Below are 16,759 nucleotides of genomic sequence, written 5' to 3'. Positions count from 1 at the left end.
TTTTGTAAAAAAAGGTGAAAAATGCAATTAGAAATAACGGCATGAAAAATGAATTAAACTTGTTTGCATTCCCACTCTCCTTCCAGTCTATCCCAAAACCATCACTACATCATCTCAAACAGAACATATGACTAGTCATACTCTATCAATGCTTATTCAGTCTCCATATCTAGTACAAGGATATAGGATTTCTTGCACATCACTGCATTAGAGAAACATCCCTTTCTCAAAGGCCGCTCTGAAACTTAGGATTTTGTAGTGCACAGTCCTTCATCAGTGCAGCTACGTGCCTTAAAATGGAGAAAGCTAAATGATGGCTTGGTGGCAGACAGAAGAGCAAAAGTATAACCCAGGAATCAAAACTATCTTGCTCTGACTTTCACACTAACAGTAGAGATGAAAAGCTGCTTGAAAAGTTCCTTGTTCAAGCAGCAACGTCTCATTAAATGAGGTGTCAGGGGACAAAGATATAGCATCAAAAGTGAATCTAAACACCATCTACCGAATGTCATCATGCACAAAATGTGCTACTTTATTAGATCCAAGCTCAGGCATTCAGATTAACATTCTAACCGGGATGCTAAATAAATAGGAAAATCTTAAACTAACGTAACAGAAATATTAATTATATAATTTTTGTATTAAGGTTAAGTAACCTGTTCAGAGAAAAGCCAGAAGTAGGTTAGCAGACAGCTACTGTGTGTCAGGACTGACACATACAGGCTAAGCTGCCTGGGTTTTAGCAAAAAAAAGATAAAACCCTATGGAGGATCTAGAGCTGGAACAGCTGATCAGAAAAAAAGGTAAACTTGTTGTGGTACTGGGAAAAATGATGAGTTCCTCAGTGCAAGATAATGCCACTACTATTCTAAGTACCTGCTAAAAATTATCTGAAGCACAAAATCAAGTACTCAAGACCTAAAGCCAATCACTTTTATAACAGTTTTATTCAAGTCTGTGTGCTCTAGTGTTGAGACAAGGCCTAGATCAGCATTACACTGTAATACAATAATTTTAGCCATTGAACCAAGCCTGCTTGGCATCCTTGGTTTACAATTTACAGTACATCCAAAAAAAAAAAAGCAAAGAGAAAAACCCCAACACGCCAACAACTTTCATTAGCTCTTTGCTTCACTTAAATATTGTTCTATAACATAAAATAATTTAATACAAAAAAGAACTGTAATCCAAATACACATAATACATTGACACAGAACAGAGGAAAGATACAGTAGATTATGCACAAGAGTATTCAGTTGATGTGTTACCTACAGTGAAACAAACTGGACATTAATATAATTAACTATTTAAGCCCAGGAGGGTCAGAGGCAACAGCTGGGTCACAAATAAAGCTTTTTAAAAATAATGCAATCTTATTTTCCTCTAAGCTTACTGCCGAACAGAAGTTAAAGGAAGGCTCCAACAAATCACTTCATTTGACAACATTTCATCACACAAACAAGATAAACTCGGTGGCCTCAGTTATTTTTACTCAGTTCTGGGGTACCTTACCTTTTGCTAAGGTAACTGCTTCATTGCAGGTTCTTAGGGCAAAATACACCTTCAAGTGCCACTCCCATAGCAATAGACTTTTGAACACCATAAGGAGGAGAGAAGACATACAGAGGTCTCCAAAACACAGACTGAAATACGTAACAATTCATAAGATGAATCCCAGTCCTGCAGAGTATTTGGAGTTCTTTACAAAGTACCTAACATCCTCCACACAGATTTTTCAACAGGAGCAGGAATTATCCCATATCTCAAAAAAATGGGCACGGGGGCATGATTTCACAATAGAGTAATCTACTCACCTGGTTCTTCAGATTTATAACATTGTACCAACGAAAGTCAAGTCATGGATTTTTTTTGCAACTGGCTTTAAATAGAAGCAGGAGCAGAGCCACAATTAATAAGGCAAAAGAAAGAAATAGTTTAGAAAAAAGAGGGAGAAAATACATTCTCTGGCTGAGAAATTCTTTCAAAGTCACAGAAGATACATAGTTAAAAGCACTGGTAATTTCCCTGATTTTTCCACCACTGTTGCCCTCCTCACTCTACATAAGCCTCTCACAACTTACAGTCAGACAAAACATCTCGGGTATTTTCAGCTTGTCCTGAATTAATGAGGAAGGGAAGTCATATATACCAGCACACATAGAGTGCTGGGCCAGCAGCTGACAAACACGAACCCTACCAACAGTGGTGGGTGCTGATTGCTGCTGAACTTGTCAGGTCTGTCCACCAGCCTGGAGGGATGCATTTATGCAAGGAGAAAAAACCTGAGGAAAGAAAGGCCTCAGGTTAAATTGACATTTGTACATACACACAACCTCCACACACAACAGAGCACCCCTTTACAGCTAGCAACCTGCTAGTGTGGAAGTAGTGGTTCTTTCCTCTTGTGTCAAAAACACACTCTCTCAGAGCTGTCCCTGCTTACAGTAACGATTAGCAATCAAACAGGCATCAGCATGTGCAGGCATGGAAAGGCCACAAGAGTCACAGCAATCAAGCCAGCATTTTCCCAGCGGCTTGTGGAGGAGCTTCAAGTATGTTTACTCTTTCCTCTGACAAAGGAAGTGTGTAGCCTAAATCTCCAATTTAGGTTAAAAGAGCTTTGCTGACTTGGTCTTGTGCATCAAGACCCACAGATACATTCTGCTGACTTCAGTGATATTTAAGCATGTGGTAAAAAGCTTTCTCGAATCAAGCTTCTCCCTTAAGTTTACCAAAACAGTACGAGGATCTAAAGAAACGGTCCCCTAAATATGAACTTTTAATACTAGATGTTCTTAATTTTTTTTTTTAATTAAAACTGCCAAATCTGAGAGGCACTGGTGCCTACTGACTTTAAGTGGATCTAGGTATGTGCTCCACTTGGAATTCACTTATCCCCCAAAGAGACCCATATTACAGAAGAATGCCTTTCACTCTCTGCAAAGAGTTCTGGCCAAACTCAATTATTCAGCTGACAAGCACTGGTAACGCCTTTTTTTTCCCTCCCCCTTTTTATTTTTTCTCTGCTGCTGCTGCTTTATTCAGTCTAGGATTTCTAGATGTTATGGTTGTCACCATAACCTTGTAAACAGAGCAATGGCAAAACTGATGCAGTAACATCTGCTTGAGCTGCAGTGTGAAAAATCAGCTAAGAGGTATTAGCTACCCTATTCAGATGCAAATGCTAACCATCTTGACATTTAAGTGCTGCTCATTAAAGCATGCAAGACAGAAGAACAATTCTGCTATGAATATCAGGCCAGTGGACTGAGATTGACAACTCATTTTATGACACAGATCGGGAGAAAACATCACATTACCCTACCCCTGAGCTGAGAAATGGCCACAGCCACAAATTCCAGAAGAACTCAAGGAAGCAGCTCAGTTCTCCTCAAGTTGTAGTTAAGCTCAAGAAGTTCAGTGGGCAACTGAGCTACACCAAACAATAATCAAAGGCCAGATCTGCTTTGAAACCCAATGAAAAGGAACCAAGTACAAGGGTTCCCAGGGAACTCATCCAGTCATATTTTGAAATCTACTGTTAGCAGTATTCTTATCAATGAAGCTTGAAAAAACACCAGCATGTCTTCCTACTCCACTATAACCTCTGCTGCTTAGAGACTGAAAGGGGAAAGCACCAGGACATGGCTAGAACACTGTTGCTTCTTTCATAGACCCAAGCGTCTCTCTCCTCCTGCTTCAAGAGGAGGAGCAGGTTAGCTTTACCTAACCTCAGCATCTGCTCTTGAGCAAATGCTAAACTGGAACAAGCAAGGTAGGACAGGAAGATAGTGTCTATCACTCCTAAACAACATACATAAAAACACATTGTCCTGGTGTTATGCTAGGGCTTTAGGAAAAAAATTGTGTACAGTGTGGGTTCTCACTAACTACCCTCGAAGGTAAAATCCCAGCATGGACAAGATCCTAAAAAAATGTTTCTGAATAGCGTGCTCAAGAATAATGGGGGGGGGGGGGGGGGGAGAATTTTCACTCAACATGATTTTTTTGTCAATAAACTCAAAGTAAATACAACTTTGACATTTCTCCTGCAAATTGGATTTAAGCCCCCATTTGCCATCTGCGCATCCATCTGACCCCATCAGCTAGCAGAACTAACAGTAGCCCACTTTAAGCCAACCTTATGAATCTAGTACATTTTGCACTAAAAATACATTATGGTTTCTTAATATTAGCTACACTGGACTATCTGTACATTATTAGCATTCCGATATGATAATGTCTGCATTAGGATCAGATATATTAGGAAATCAGTACTGCAAATATGGGGAAACACTCAGCATTGTCTGTAAGGTCCAGTACTTTAAGAGTACATAAGATTACTTCAAAAAAGAAAAGTCTGGGTTTACAGATCTTCATCATTAAAAGCAATAATGACCAATATGAAATCACCACTTTTCAGACTGCAGACAATCAGCTCTTCCATAGATCAGACGCTACCAGGAAACACGTCCTGCCTTCTAATATACTGTTTACTCTGAGGCCTACATCATAGTAAAAGCAAATATAATCTTATTTTATGAAAGTGAATTGCTGGTTTTACTTTCCATCAGGGATTTGAACGTCAAAGAGCCAAATGCAAGTATTTTCCTCTGTCCTCCCATCACACCAGCCTAAACCGACTCTTTAATGCAGTTCTTACACTTTCTTCCCATTCCATCTTTACAAATGAGGTAGCTCAGGGTAAAATAAAATCAATTAACCAGAAACAAAGTCACTACACATTACTCAAATTCTTCTTTTAGGACCCAGCTTTCCTGTGATGCCAAGATGTGATGCCACTATCAGGCAGCTGGTATCCTCTGACTGTTGCTTATGACAACACTCTTTACGACATCATTCTTGTATTGCTTTTTTCCTGCTAACCTCTACTTTTACTTCCCCCTCTCACCAAGTTGCTGTGTCTTATGTTCCTAGCCTGGAAACACTTCAGCTCTAACACATGCACATAATCCACTGGTTTCCAGTCTTAGGCCCCAAAATACTATGGTAACAAGAATGAGTAATAAAGATGGGATAGAGGCAGCCACTAAAACCATTTGTTTCAAATTCTAATCAAGAAATAGGGAGAGATAGTAACAGCACTCTTATTTCCACAGAGGTGTATGCACTTCAGTGAATGGGGGGACATAAAATGTCTATGAGGCTGGTATTTGACCTGATGTATGATAAAGAACAGTGAAGTTCTGGAAGTTATAACCAAGGATCTCCTCAAACTAAAACAACCTACAGCCCTAGCAAGGAAGCTTGTGAAGGGGAAGGCACCTGGGAATACTGGATGAACCTAAAACACACATTTGTACTTTAGAGCTTAAAAAAAACAAAAAAAAAGCCCAAGAATCTTGCTCTCAGTAGGAAAATGATGGTCCTGGTCATAAGCTTCTTGCTCATGTACAGAATGAGATGAAACATGTTTTCTGTATACAACATCAATGAAGTGCTGAAGATTTCCCAGAGCAAAAAAAAGGAGATCCTTGTTAGAGGGGAACACTGTAAGAAACATTCCGGTAGCTGCATCAGACCCACCACCCAATTAACAGTGGAAAGCTACCTTAAAAATCAAGAACAGACACCTCAGTATTGGAACGACTATTTTTAAAATGCAAAAACAAAGATTAGGTAGGTCATTTCAGAAGCTGTACTCAGCTCTAACAAATGGCAAAGCTGCTTAAACGCTGAACATGATAGAAAACAGAAGCAAATCCACATTACGACTGCAGCATGTGGTATTCCACTACTGTGTTCAATAGAGGGAGTGGCAGAATAGGCCACAAATACGCTTCTATGCTGCTTTGCAAAACTTTTTGGAAGTAGGGCTGAGGAAACAAATTTCACTTCCTCTTAAAAGACTTAAGTCTTTTATTAACCCCCCAAAAGGAAAACCCATGAACAAAGGAAAAAAAACCACAAACAGGATATGGAAATAGAAACACATTTTAAAAATTGGTTAAAAACTCTTTCTGACCAGCAAGATACAACACCATTGGCCATATCACCCACTATATTTTAATCTACCACTGGCCATAACACCCACCATATTTTACTCTTATAATCAAAAAACAGAATAAAGTAGGAAGGTATCGCTCTTAAAGATACCATCGTTATATAATCAGCTGAAGGTTAATGAAGTCTGAAAATTTTTCTCTGTGATGGCATGAATATATTTTGGTTCTCTCTTGCACATATTCTGCATACATTGCTTGTTTGCAAATACGTTATGTGTTTTAACACATGCCTATTCTGTCGTTATCATTTAATGTTCAGTTTTAGCCAAGCTGTTGTCTTGCGTTATAATTACGGAAGCAAAACAACTGTCCTACAGCAACAGGATTAGGACCAAACCTTCATTTACCAATTTTGGTTTTCTTGTTCCACGCTGAAAGAAGTGAAGCTGAAGAGGATCCTTATCACTGTGCAAGGCATAAGCATCCCTATTCCCCACAGAGTTGGTAAGAGTTCTTAAGAATACTTCCAAAACACACAGAAAAAGGTTAGAAAGTGATGAGCATCCTTTTCCAAAAAGGGTTTCAAAAACACCCAAAGCAGCAAAATATTAATATTTGCTTAAAACTACTTATAAAAGTAACAGGCAATAACTGAACTCTGGGATACAGTATTAGGTTTGGTTCCATATATCCAATGGGACTCCAGCTCCCATATTCATCCCACAGGGATCAATTAAGCTTCAAATAAAAGTTCATATTCAAGGTAGAAAGCTGATCCAAGTTAGTAGGTTTCCTATCATTTCCTTTTTAATGAAACACTCTCGATAACAAAGGCCTTTCTTTACTTGATTATTATTGCCTCACCTTCAACAGAATGAGGTATCCAGTTTAATGACAACTGAAGTATATCTCTATGCAGTATTGTCCATATAAAGTCTTAAGATAACAACATGCTATGAAGAGGAAGGCAACTACCCCGTTTCCTAGAGATACAGAAAAATACTTCATCATAAAAGCAAGCTAAACCAGAACAGGTCTTTCCACGCCAATGACAAAAAAAAATCACATTGAAAATACTCATTTTGTTAGAAAACCAGTACAAAAAGAATATTTTCACTGAGGTTCCCTGCCCCATACTGATATCGTCCCACTACAATAACAATCTGAGGGGAAAAAATACCTATAAAAAGTTACATTTGTACTTCTGAAAAGGATCTAAAGGAGATAAGAACTACTTGATGGCAAAATAGAGCCCTGTGCAGTCCATAGGAAGCAACACTATTAGAAAAAGCCCATAGCCATAATCTTGGTTTTGACATAGACGCTTTTTTCTCTCTCTACCTGTTCCACACAATTCCTGTGAAAGCAGCAGAAATGTATGAACAATTTATCATCTTTAGTACTGGTTGCTAGGTTTATGCTTTCTGCTCAACTTTACAGGAAAAACAGACTAGATGGATAGCACATTTTAAAGGGCTGGCAAACTTTTTCTGTTTCCTAAATCAACATATCAATTCCACAAATTAGTGACATATTTAGTGATATAAAATAGTTAACTATTTTTAAAAAACCACACACACACACACATATGTGTGTGGGTATATATATGTATGTACGTACTTCCAGATGGCAAAAATTTCTCTTCTCAGCAACAATCTTGTTTACTGCTATTACTACTGGTTATAAGATTTGTCATTGTCTCTCTTTGTGAGCCCTGCAATTACTTTAACATAAATTTTACTCCATTCTTTTGTCATTCTATCTTAGATTGCTCAGCAATTTCATGCTCTCATGCTATCTTTTCCTCATTTTCTCGGCAAAAAAAAGTGCACCTTATTCAGATACTGAAGAATCAATACATTCATTATAATATTTTTATAGCAAGATTTTCACCATCTCTCTCAAGAGCACACTGCTGTAGAGATACGTCAACCAATTTAATTCTAAGACCTTTATCTCACTGAAAAATGGGAATACCAGTCACCAGTAGAAGAAATGAGGATTTGTGAGCTTTCCGACTGGTTTATATCTTCTCAGTAATCTAGTGAACTACAATGAAGTACTCCTTTTGAGATCTGGAGCATCAGCAGCTCCTGCAACAGGGAAGGGGAAAAACAGATTAGGGCAGGAGAGAAATTAAACCAGGATGGGGGAGATGGATATACAGAAAGGTCACGACCAAGCTTAAATAGGCACATGGCCCCAGGCCCTCATGACAGCAATGGCAACAGCTTTTGAGTATGTATGAGGTAAAGCACCTGACAACTGCTAGCCTTGAGAGCCCCCTGCCTGTCAGAGAAAGCCCCACCACTTGCTAAAGCAGACAGCTTCGTTTTACAGCAGGTTCCTCATGCCTGATACCTCCGGTCTGTCACAGAGCTCACAACAGGAAGAGTGTATTAGTTATGGGCTGACACTCAAAGAGACTACCTTGTTTTATTTCACGTATTAAAGCAGAGAACTCTGTCCAAGAAGCGCTTAAGAAAATCCCTGTGCTCCTACCCAGTCTCTCCAGCAGCTTAGTAAAAGAGATTATCTAGGTCGGGGACTCCGGTCTGGATCCTTGACTCCTTCTCATCTGTTCTACTCTGTTCCTTTGCCATTTGTGGTTAGTGACAGATGCCCTTCAGAGCAAAATACTTCTAACCACAAGATACACCGCTTTCACCAAGTAATTATCTAAGTGGCAGAGAGAAGAAAGGGATTTTGATAGTCCATTCTCAGCTTTCCTAAGCAGAGGAGATGACAGAACAACAGGGCTTTACAGATGTCTTGCTTACTGGGAACTGGATAAGAACCTTATAGTTGACTCTGTTAAAGCAACTGGCCAACTTGCAGCAAGTCCACCAGGCTGAGTTAAAACAGTGCAGCCTAGAAAGGTATCCTCCTATTCCAAACAACTAAACTGACTTTTAAAAGTTTCTATTAGAACAGAGCTATGGCAGGTGATGTCTTTGCAGAGCAGATGTTGCTTTCCACAACTTTTGTGATGATATTTTTTAAAGTGGAAAGCATTACACTTCACAACAGCTGATCTAGTTTTGTTTCAGATTTTTTAAAAGGATAAGGGAGACTATGCAAATTAGATTTTTTTGATGTTTCAGATGTTTTCATCTCCACAGTCCCTGTGACACAGCCTGTGGCTGGGCTCTCCTTGAGTCTGTTTCTACAGTACAATTAAAATTAACCATCTGCTTGTGATTTTTTTTTTTTTAAATAGTCTCTGGGTCACACACAAACTGAGGTTACAGAAGTGGACAGCAAAAGGATGAATGCATAAGAAATTAATAATGCTAAAAGCCTGCTTTTAACCAAATAAATGCCAGAAACAGATTTCTTTCTAAAGTAAGTAGCTTACCTCCACACCAGAATACCTTGTCTACACAGACAACAGTCTATCCAGAATCAGCAGCTAATTAATGTAGCATCATTAACACTAGCTCTGGAGCACTCAACGGGGTAGGCAGCAAAAAGTAATTCTGCCATTAACCAGGTTTCATTGAATGTGATAAGCAAAAACACGTGCCCTTTCTACAGGAAAATGTACTATATTCGCTTGAAAAAGGGGTGCACTTGACTAATGGCAGTATGCTGGTTTTAACCCTCAAACACAGAATTTAAAAAAAACCCAAGTACCGTCCTTCCCCACACATGCTGGTTTCTAACATTAGGTTACAGACATCTGATCACTCATGTTCTCTGTGCTGAACAGATGCAAACAGCATTCAGCTGCACTATCTTCACAACAGGACTTCCCTAATAGATTGAGCACAGCACTCTCAAATCAGTCATTTGCACCCAACTGGTCAGTACACTAGCAAAATGAGTACAGATCTGCATAACAAGAGTGAACAGCCATGCTGTACCTTGCAATAAAGCAGACTACCCTAATACACTAATGTAAAGGCTGTATCCCTTATTTAGGGTGCCAAAGCTGGGAAAAGGGTGAAGCTCTTATTCAAGCCAATAAGATATACTTGTAGAGGCACAGACACTTGCATTCTTTGTAAAGAAAGCTGTGAGCATAGGCACACCCTAGTTGTGTGACTTCCTCCTTCAAGACAGGGGCCTGTTCCTGCTCCAGAGTTAGGAGGTTTTTTTTACATATTTAAACAAGAATAATGTTTTACATGCCTATAGTGCCTTCCACGTAAAGATCTCAAAGGACTCTGTACATATCACAAATGCCCCAAACCACCCCCCTGTGAGGTAGGTATTATCCCTATTATTTACAGATGGGGAAATTCAGGCACAGAGGTTACATTATTTGCCCAAGGTCACACAGTGAGTCAGTGGCAAAATAAAACAGAACCCAGCTGTTCTGATTTTTATTTGCACAATCCAGCTACTAAACAACACAGTCTCCATCTCGAAAATCAGTGTGCATTAGAACACTCTTGGGTGTCAAAACCCAGGGCCACTCATAAAAAGCATGAAAAAGGAGGAAAAAGAAGGAAAAAAAAAAAAAGGACTGAGGGGACACATAAGAACTTGTTTCTGCAAGCCAGCACAGCTTTAAAGAAAGAGTGCCTGCCAGTTCCCTTCCCAGAGCTGAGACAGCTTGACCATGAACCTGGGATACAGGAAAAGGCAGCGGCGGGTGGATCCAAAGCCCAAAACAAAAAAAGCTAGCTAGAGTAAACAGCCATACCATCCCCCTTCATAATTTTGAAAGCATAGGGTCATAGAAAAATAGGGCTGAGAGGGACCTCAAGAGATCATCGAAGTCCATCCACCCTGCCTCAAAGCAGGATCAACTACACCTACTCATTCCTGACAGTCTAATTTGTTCTCAAAGTCAACATCAGCACCATCAACAGAGACTGCACGTCCTCCCTCAGCAACCTGTTCCACCTTGCATCTATCACGTGAGCAAATGAGGGCAAGGGAGTGTAACATAGCTACTTTTGCTCCTTCAGTGGGGGCACCATGATTCCCAGGCCTACCCAATGATCTGAATACAACTCAGAGAAGCTAGTCTCCAGGTATTTGCTTATTTCCATCCTAGAAGCCTTGGGAAAACACTGAACACTCGTGTCTGCTGTAGTTTAATACTTGAGTTTTGAAAATACTGATTAATACCAGGATAGATACCAATAAACTGCAAGTGCCAAATCCTACAAGGTCAGTAACAGAGACTTTGATACGGTAATTTTAGCTTACTGCAGATTCAAACTGCAATAAGGACAGGGAAGACTACAGAAAAACCCCACAGCAAAAGTCAGCAGCTCTGAGTTGCCAAGTTACTTCCAGCTGCGGACAAAAAAATCAGGCAGTCGGAAAACACATCTTCAGCAGAGGCAGCACCATGATATGATCTCTGTAGCATCCCTCCATTTCATCTGTCTTCAAAGTGCATTCTCAGTGCAAGAAGTAGGATTGAATTTAAAGGGGCTTACTATCCCCAGTGGATTTCATACTAAGACCAGAACTCTTGCTTGAGTTCATACGCTGCAGCTTTGTTTGTGTTAAGTTCACTTCTGCATAGCGGAACGGTGCTGTCTTGGCTCTGTCCCTCAGCATCTATGTCCAACAGTGTCCGCTCCTCCACAGGAAGACCCACCTGGAAAGGAAGCAGTGCAGGAAGTCCAGGTCTCTCTTCCACAGTGCTGCTGCTACTAGCAAAACAGGAGTCCAGATTGCTTGGAGTGTCAGTACTTGAACTGTTGGCAGAAGATTCGCCCTTGGCATTGCTGGGCGACACAAACCACCAGGGGTCAAGCCGCTGCCGGCTGGCTGCAGGACGCGGCCGGGGCAGGAACTCCAGTGTCTTGGGTCTTTCCAGTGCGGGGTCCTGCTGTGCATTCCATCGTCTTGGGGTTGGAGGAAAAACGAGGTTGGGGTCTGGCAGGCGAGGGACCTCATTTGGATCTCTGCTTGGACTGGGTGTTTTTAATACACCTATCCAAAACAGAATGTGAAAGAGGGAAACATATGTTAGATATCACTGCTAAACAGTTTCAACAGATCTTAGCTTATTATACACACTATGAAAACACTTTCAAAGCAGAAAGCCTCCATTCAGAGTCCACAACCTCTGTATCTTTATCTGTAACATTACATCAGTTTGAAGTGAATTACTGCTTTTTTCTGTTTTGTTCCTATCCTGTTCTGAACACGTTATTGAGAAACACCTGTTTCACTGGCACAGCATAGGCAGAGTACTCTGTGCATTTTCTCATTTGTTCTCTTCATTCTCAGACTAAAGATCACGGATTTGACCTCCTGTCAGTGGTGAGGGCTCTCCAAATCCTTTGGAGGGCACATTCCCCAGTAATAACCTGAACAGATCAGGGGAGACACTCACATAGCAGGATACTTGACGCCTGTTTGCGGTGAGCTGGATCAAATTCCTGGAAGAGTCCTTTAATGTTACAGTGTGGACACTTCTGTACAGTTTTTGTTTTTTTCTTTCTTCTCCAAAACACAACGTAACTTTTAAGTTTTCATTTTAGGATTCTATTTTAATGAGTATTCTCAACTCCATTAACCCAAATTCTACTGCAGATTCATTCAACAGAAACTTACATTCTGTTCTGCCATCAGGAAAAGTCTACTTAAATCAGATTTAATTTCGTATTACTGAATTACTACAGCAGGAAAACAAGAAAGCATTTATCAAGTCACAGGCCTTCTTAAAGACCGTAATAGTGAAAGCACACTACCCAGAAAGATGCCTCTTGCTTGCAAAGGAGCGAAATTAACAGTGGCACAGCCCCAAACTGCTTCAGAGATCCAGATTTAACTGCCTTAAAAATTAGAATTTGCTCTGAAATTGTAACATCAATACAAAAAAGCGCATAAAGGCAATGGAGGTGGAACCATGAGGAACCGCAAAAACACAAACAATATTTGTACCTTGATAACACCTTTGCCTAAGGAATAATAATATGCTGTGCCTCACAATATAGTGATGCTGAAAGAGAGCTCTGTAGTATAGAGAGGCTGGGACAAACATTATTGCATTTTCCTGTTCATTATTGGTGTAAGCATAGCGTTAGTGAGCCCTTGTTGTGGGCTGCGCATCACAACGACGCTATATATGCAATATGTTTACATCCTACCAAGTAATCACATTTTTCAGGCCTTTATTCTGAAAAGCAAAAGGAAGACGCCTGAAAACCTACCTGCTCCCAATGTTCCAGTTAAACAGCTACTGGAAGGGCACCCACTGGTTGGGCACCCATTGACAACCAGTCCAGTCCCTTTGATGGCCCCATCAGAAGGTGTGCGTCTGTGCCCACCTTGCTGGGTGTGGGAAGAGACTGTCACGTGTGTGGGAGTCAGGGACTGGTTGGGGTCTTGTTTGAACCTCTCAATCTGGACATTGACTAATGGGTTGTTAATGGCTGGCAAGGGAGCCTTGACTGTCACAGGGCTGACAGGCATTTCATACACCACAATCTCGTCACTGTCTGAGCGCAGCAGGGACCGGGTAGAATTACATTCAGAAATGGAAGACAGGGAAAGAAGGGTCAGGGATGTGGATGGCTCGCCTAAAAACAACATGGGCTCCTCTTTCCTGAAGATCTTCCGGGAGGGTGGGCTAGTGCTCCTACGTGGACGTCCAGCTCGTTGGAAAATGCTGTCACGCTTCTTTTTCTCTTCCTTGGGTGGTTCTGGCTCCTCCTCAATCAGCAGCTGACACTTTCCAGCTTCTAACAGGTCAAAGCCCAGGCCTGCAGCAGCCAGCACTGCCCCACAGCCAAGTAAAGCAACCTCACATCGTTTATGATGGGAGCCGCTACGTTTGAGGCTGTTTGTGGGCGTCAGCTGTGGGGTGCTAGTAGCGGAGTTCACAGGGGTGGATTCTTCATTGGCATCACTAGAAGGGCCATCCCAGTCTTCATTCTTCTGAAATGGGATGCAGAGGTATGACTGGTTGGGACCAGGTGAAGGGTGCACTTTGCCCTCTCCATTAAAACATTCGCTGTCTTCATCGTCTGGAAAGTAAATTAAAGCACACTTTGTATGCAACATTTTCACTGACAAATTTTATGATGTCTTAAAAAATATATGAGAATTAAGCTTCTCTTCAGAAGACACAACTGTCATCATCTCAAGCACAATTCACCAGTTGCCAAATACTAACAGGGTATTGTCTCCAAAGCATTCTCTCCAAAGCGGATAGGCTAAGACAAGTAGCTGCTGGGAACACTATCAAAGTGGAAGACTTAGTAATGACAGACTGATATGTTTGAGAGCTCAACTAACAAAGAGCACTTTAGAAGAAATCTACCTTTGTTACTTCCAGAGTAAATTCATATATTTGGGAGTGAGGAGCAAAAAGGCAGGAAAATGAGAAGGACTTCTCCATGCAAGTGAAGGTGTAACCCAGTCCCCATGCTGAACATTTAACTGAGAGGGAGCATGGAGCTAGAGGGAAATTAAAAGAAGCTTGTTAGCTTAACAGATAAGTGTGGCAAGGAGAGAGATGAACACAAAGAAAATCTAAAAGCAGACACGAGAAAGTAGCTACTTTGCAAAAAATAAAATAAATGTGAGTTGCAACCAAAATAAAACCACTGCTACAAGCTACCAGGTGAAGGTAAGGAAACAAGAAGTTCAGTCAAGCATGAATGGAAGTGGGGATGAGGATGTGAAGTTCAGGGAATTTCTTTACCCATCTCTGCTAAGCTGGTGAATCCTGGAAAAGCAGGCGCAGTTCTCTGGATCTTCCCTAGGTTTGGAGCACTGGATGACCACTGTTTGTATCCTTCTGCCAGAGCTTTCAGACTGAAATAGAAAGATGGGAGAAAATGTCTAGCGCTCACAACAAACTTTCTTTCCTGCCACCTGTATTTTCTATTGCTCTATTTAGGGCATTCACATATCTACCTTAACTTACATAAGTTTAAGGCCCTGCTGTAGCAAGACATTTTATAACATCTTCACACCATCTTAAGATACAAAAAAAGTCCTCTCCTCATTTGTTATAACACGCAGTCAAAGGATCTCAGTTGATCATCATCAACTTCTATGAATGCAAAACGGAACAAAGAACCATTTAACAGAACATTTAGAGGCTGCAGAAATTAGATGAAACACATATTTTTAAATCAAGGCAGACCTACCACGGAAGGTACAAAATAAATTTTCAGCAGGAGGAGGGAAAGAAAATCTACAAAAACATTTCCATGTGAAATACAAATGAACAATGAAAGTCAAAGATCATTCACTGGGAATAAGATGCTACAGTCATTACAACAGCAGAGTCATGCCCCTACATATAACGTTACGGAAAAATTGCTAACTTAACATCATATATCACATCATTGTTTCTTTTAGTTACAGATTAAAAATCAAATCCCTACTTTGAAGTCACCTGAGTTTAAAGGCATTTCACCCAGTGCCTGAGCTCATTAGCAATATCAATTCATAGGAATTCATTAGCAGCATCCCATTTGCTCGCTGCACTACTGTGACATCAAAAACAACAGCAGTAAGTGGCATATCTACCTGACAGGCCAACAACTGGCAACATTTTTTCTTCTTCAGCTATCAATATGGCCTGAATAGGGAGATCTGCAGTGGCTTTCTCCAAATCCCAACGTGAAACACACCACACTGTTGGCGAAATGCTAATATGCACTTAGGATAGTCAGAAATTGAACCAAAGGAGCAACAAGATTATCAAGCTTAGGTTATCAAGCTTAGCTTTCTTTGTTACACACAAATGATCGCCAACAGACATGCAAGAGCATCTCTTTGTTATTGAAAAAAATGGAAAACTAAGAAATGAGATATCTTCCAGCTCCATTCTTGACTTGTGTGGTTCTTTGGGAAGAGGCATTACAAACTCATATCTTTCTCTCTCTACATGGGAAGGACTATAATGAATTCTCTCTCACAATTCACTTTTCATCAGAATCACTCTGCACTTCTGCAACTGCTTCCATCCCAGGATTTAAAAGTCTTATTAGGTCAGGTTTCCTTGCCTTGGTGTGCAGTTTATCTCTATTCTCTAACCAACCAGCATGCCCAGCTTGTCACCAAAGAACTGTATTACTGTGGCAAGGTCACAAGGTCTGAACTTGATTCAGCAGATGTTCAGTTGGTTGATGGCCATGCTTTAGACATTTCAAATGCTCTTACTACTCCCAAAATTCAGGAATAGTTTCAGATTACACTAAAAGCATCCTGTACAGGTCTTATCTGTCTTGAAAGTTCAGCATTTTCTCCACATTAACCATTCTGACATGTGCACCACACTGCCACAAACTTGAATCCTTCCAGCACAATGCTGAATCTTATTTGTCAACACAGACAGCCATGTGATTTCACAACAGAAGCGCAACTCAGCATATAAGTCTCTCCCCGTTCATTCCAAAGTACACTCAGCTGCGTGACGAAACCTGTCAGACTGCGTATCTTGTATCTAACTCATCCAAATGTAAAGCACGCATGGTTAGAATAAATACCATAAAAGAGGGCACCACATTAAGGGTAAGCTGGCAAGTGAAAATGAACGTATCAGCAGCGTGATCACCTCTAAAAGTAAATGTCAAAGCTCCGACAATATAGGTAGACATTACCAAAGGAGGGAAGACTTCCATGGAGGTGGGAAAGTAATGTGCTCTGTTGTCTCTATGCAGAGATGGCAAACAGCAGAGTCATGCAGCAGTTATCTTCAGTTTAGCCTTCACTTTACAGTCATAGTATCTACAGGGTCTTGGGAATTGCCCTTTATTGCACAGCAGGACATATCATCTTTGTCTACTTCCCTATGACTTCTCAGCATAATCTTCGCTTGTTTAAAAAAAAAAAAAAAAAAAAAAACACCAACAACATAC

The 16,759-nt window shown here is 40.6% G+C and overlaps 1 protein-coding gene across 3 annotated transcripts in view; it reads right to left on the bottom strand.

Annotated features, from left to right (window-relative positions):
- Positions 1-923: 923 nt before the first annotated feature.
- The window catches only part of MAP3K9 (mitogen-activated protein kinase kinase kinase 9), a 60,385-nt gene continuing 44,549 nt past the window's right edge, over positions 924-16,759 (bottom strand). For all 3 annotated transcript variants that reach the window (XM_068946129.1, XM_068946130.1, XM_068946131.1), the window contains 3 exons: positions 14,590-14,702; positions 13,094-13,909; positions 924-11,867 (listed from right to left, as the gene is read on the bottom strand). In XM_068946129.1, coding sequence (XP_068802230.1) covers positions 11,386-11,867; positions 13,094-13,909; positions 14,590-14,702 — 1,411 coding nt within the window. In that variant the 3' untranslated portion in view covers positions 924-11,385. The remainder of the gene's footprint in view (positions 11,868-13,093; positions 13,910-14,589; positions 14,703-16,759) is intronic.

Source organism: Struthio camelus, chromosome 5 (genome assembly GCF_040807025.1).
Source record: "Struthio camelus isolate bStrCam1 chromosome 5, bStrCam1.hap1, whole genome shotgun sequence".
Lineage (NCBI taxonomy): Eukaryota > Metazoa > Chordata > Aves > Struthioniformes > Struthionidae > Struthio > Struthio camelus.
Note: the sequence above shows the minus strand (reverse complement) of the source record. Positions and strands in the feature narration are given on the sequence as shown.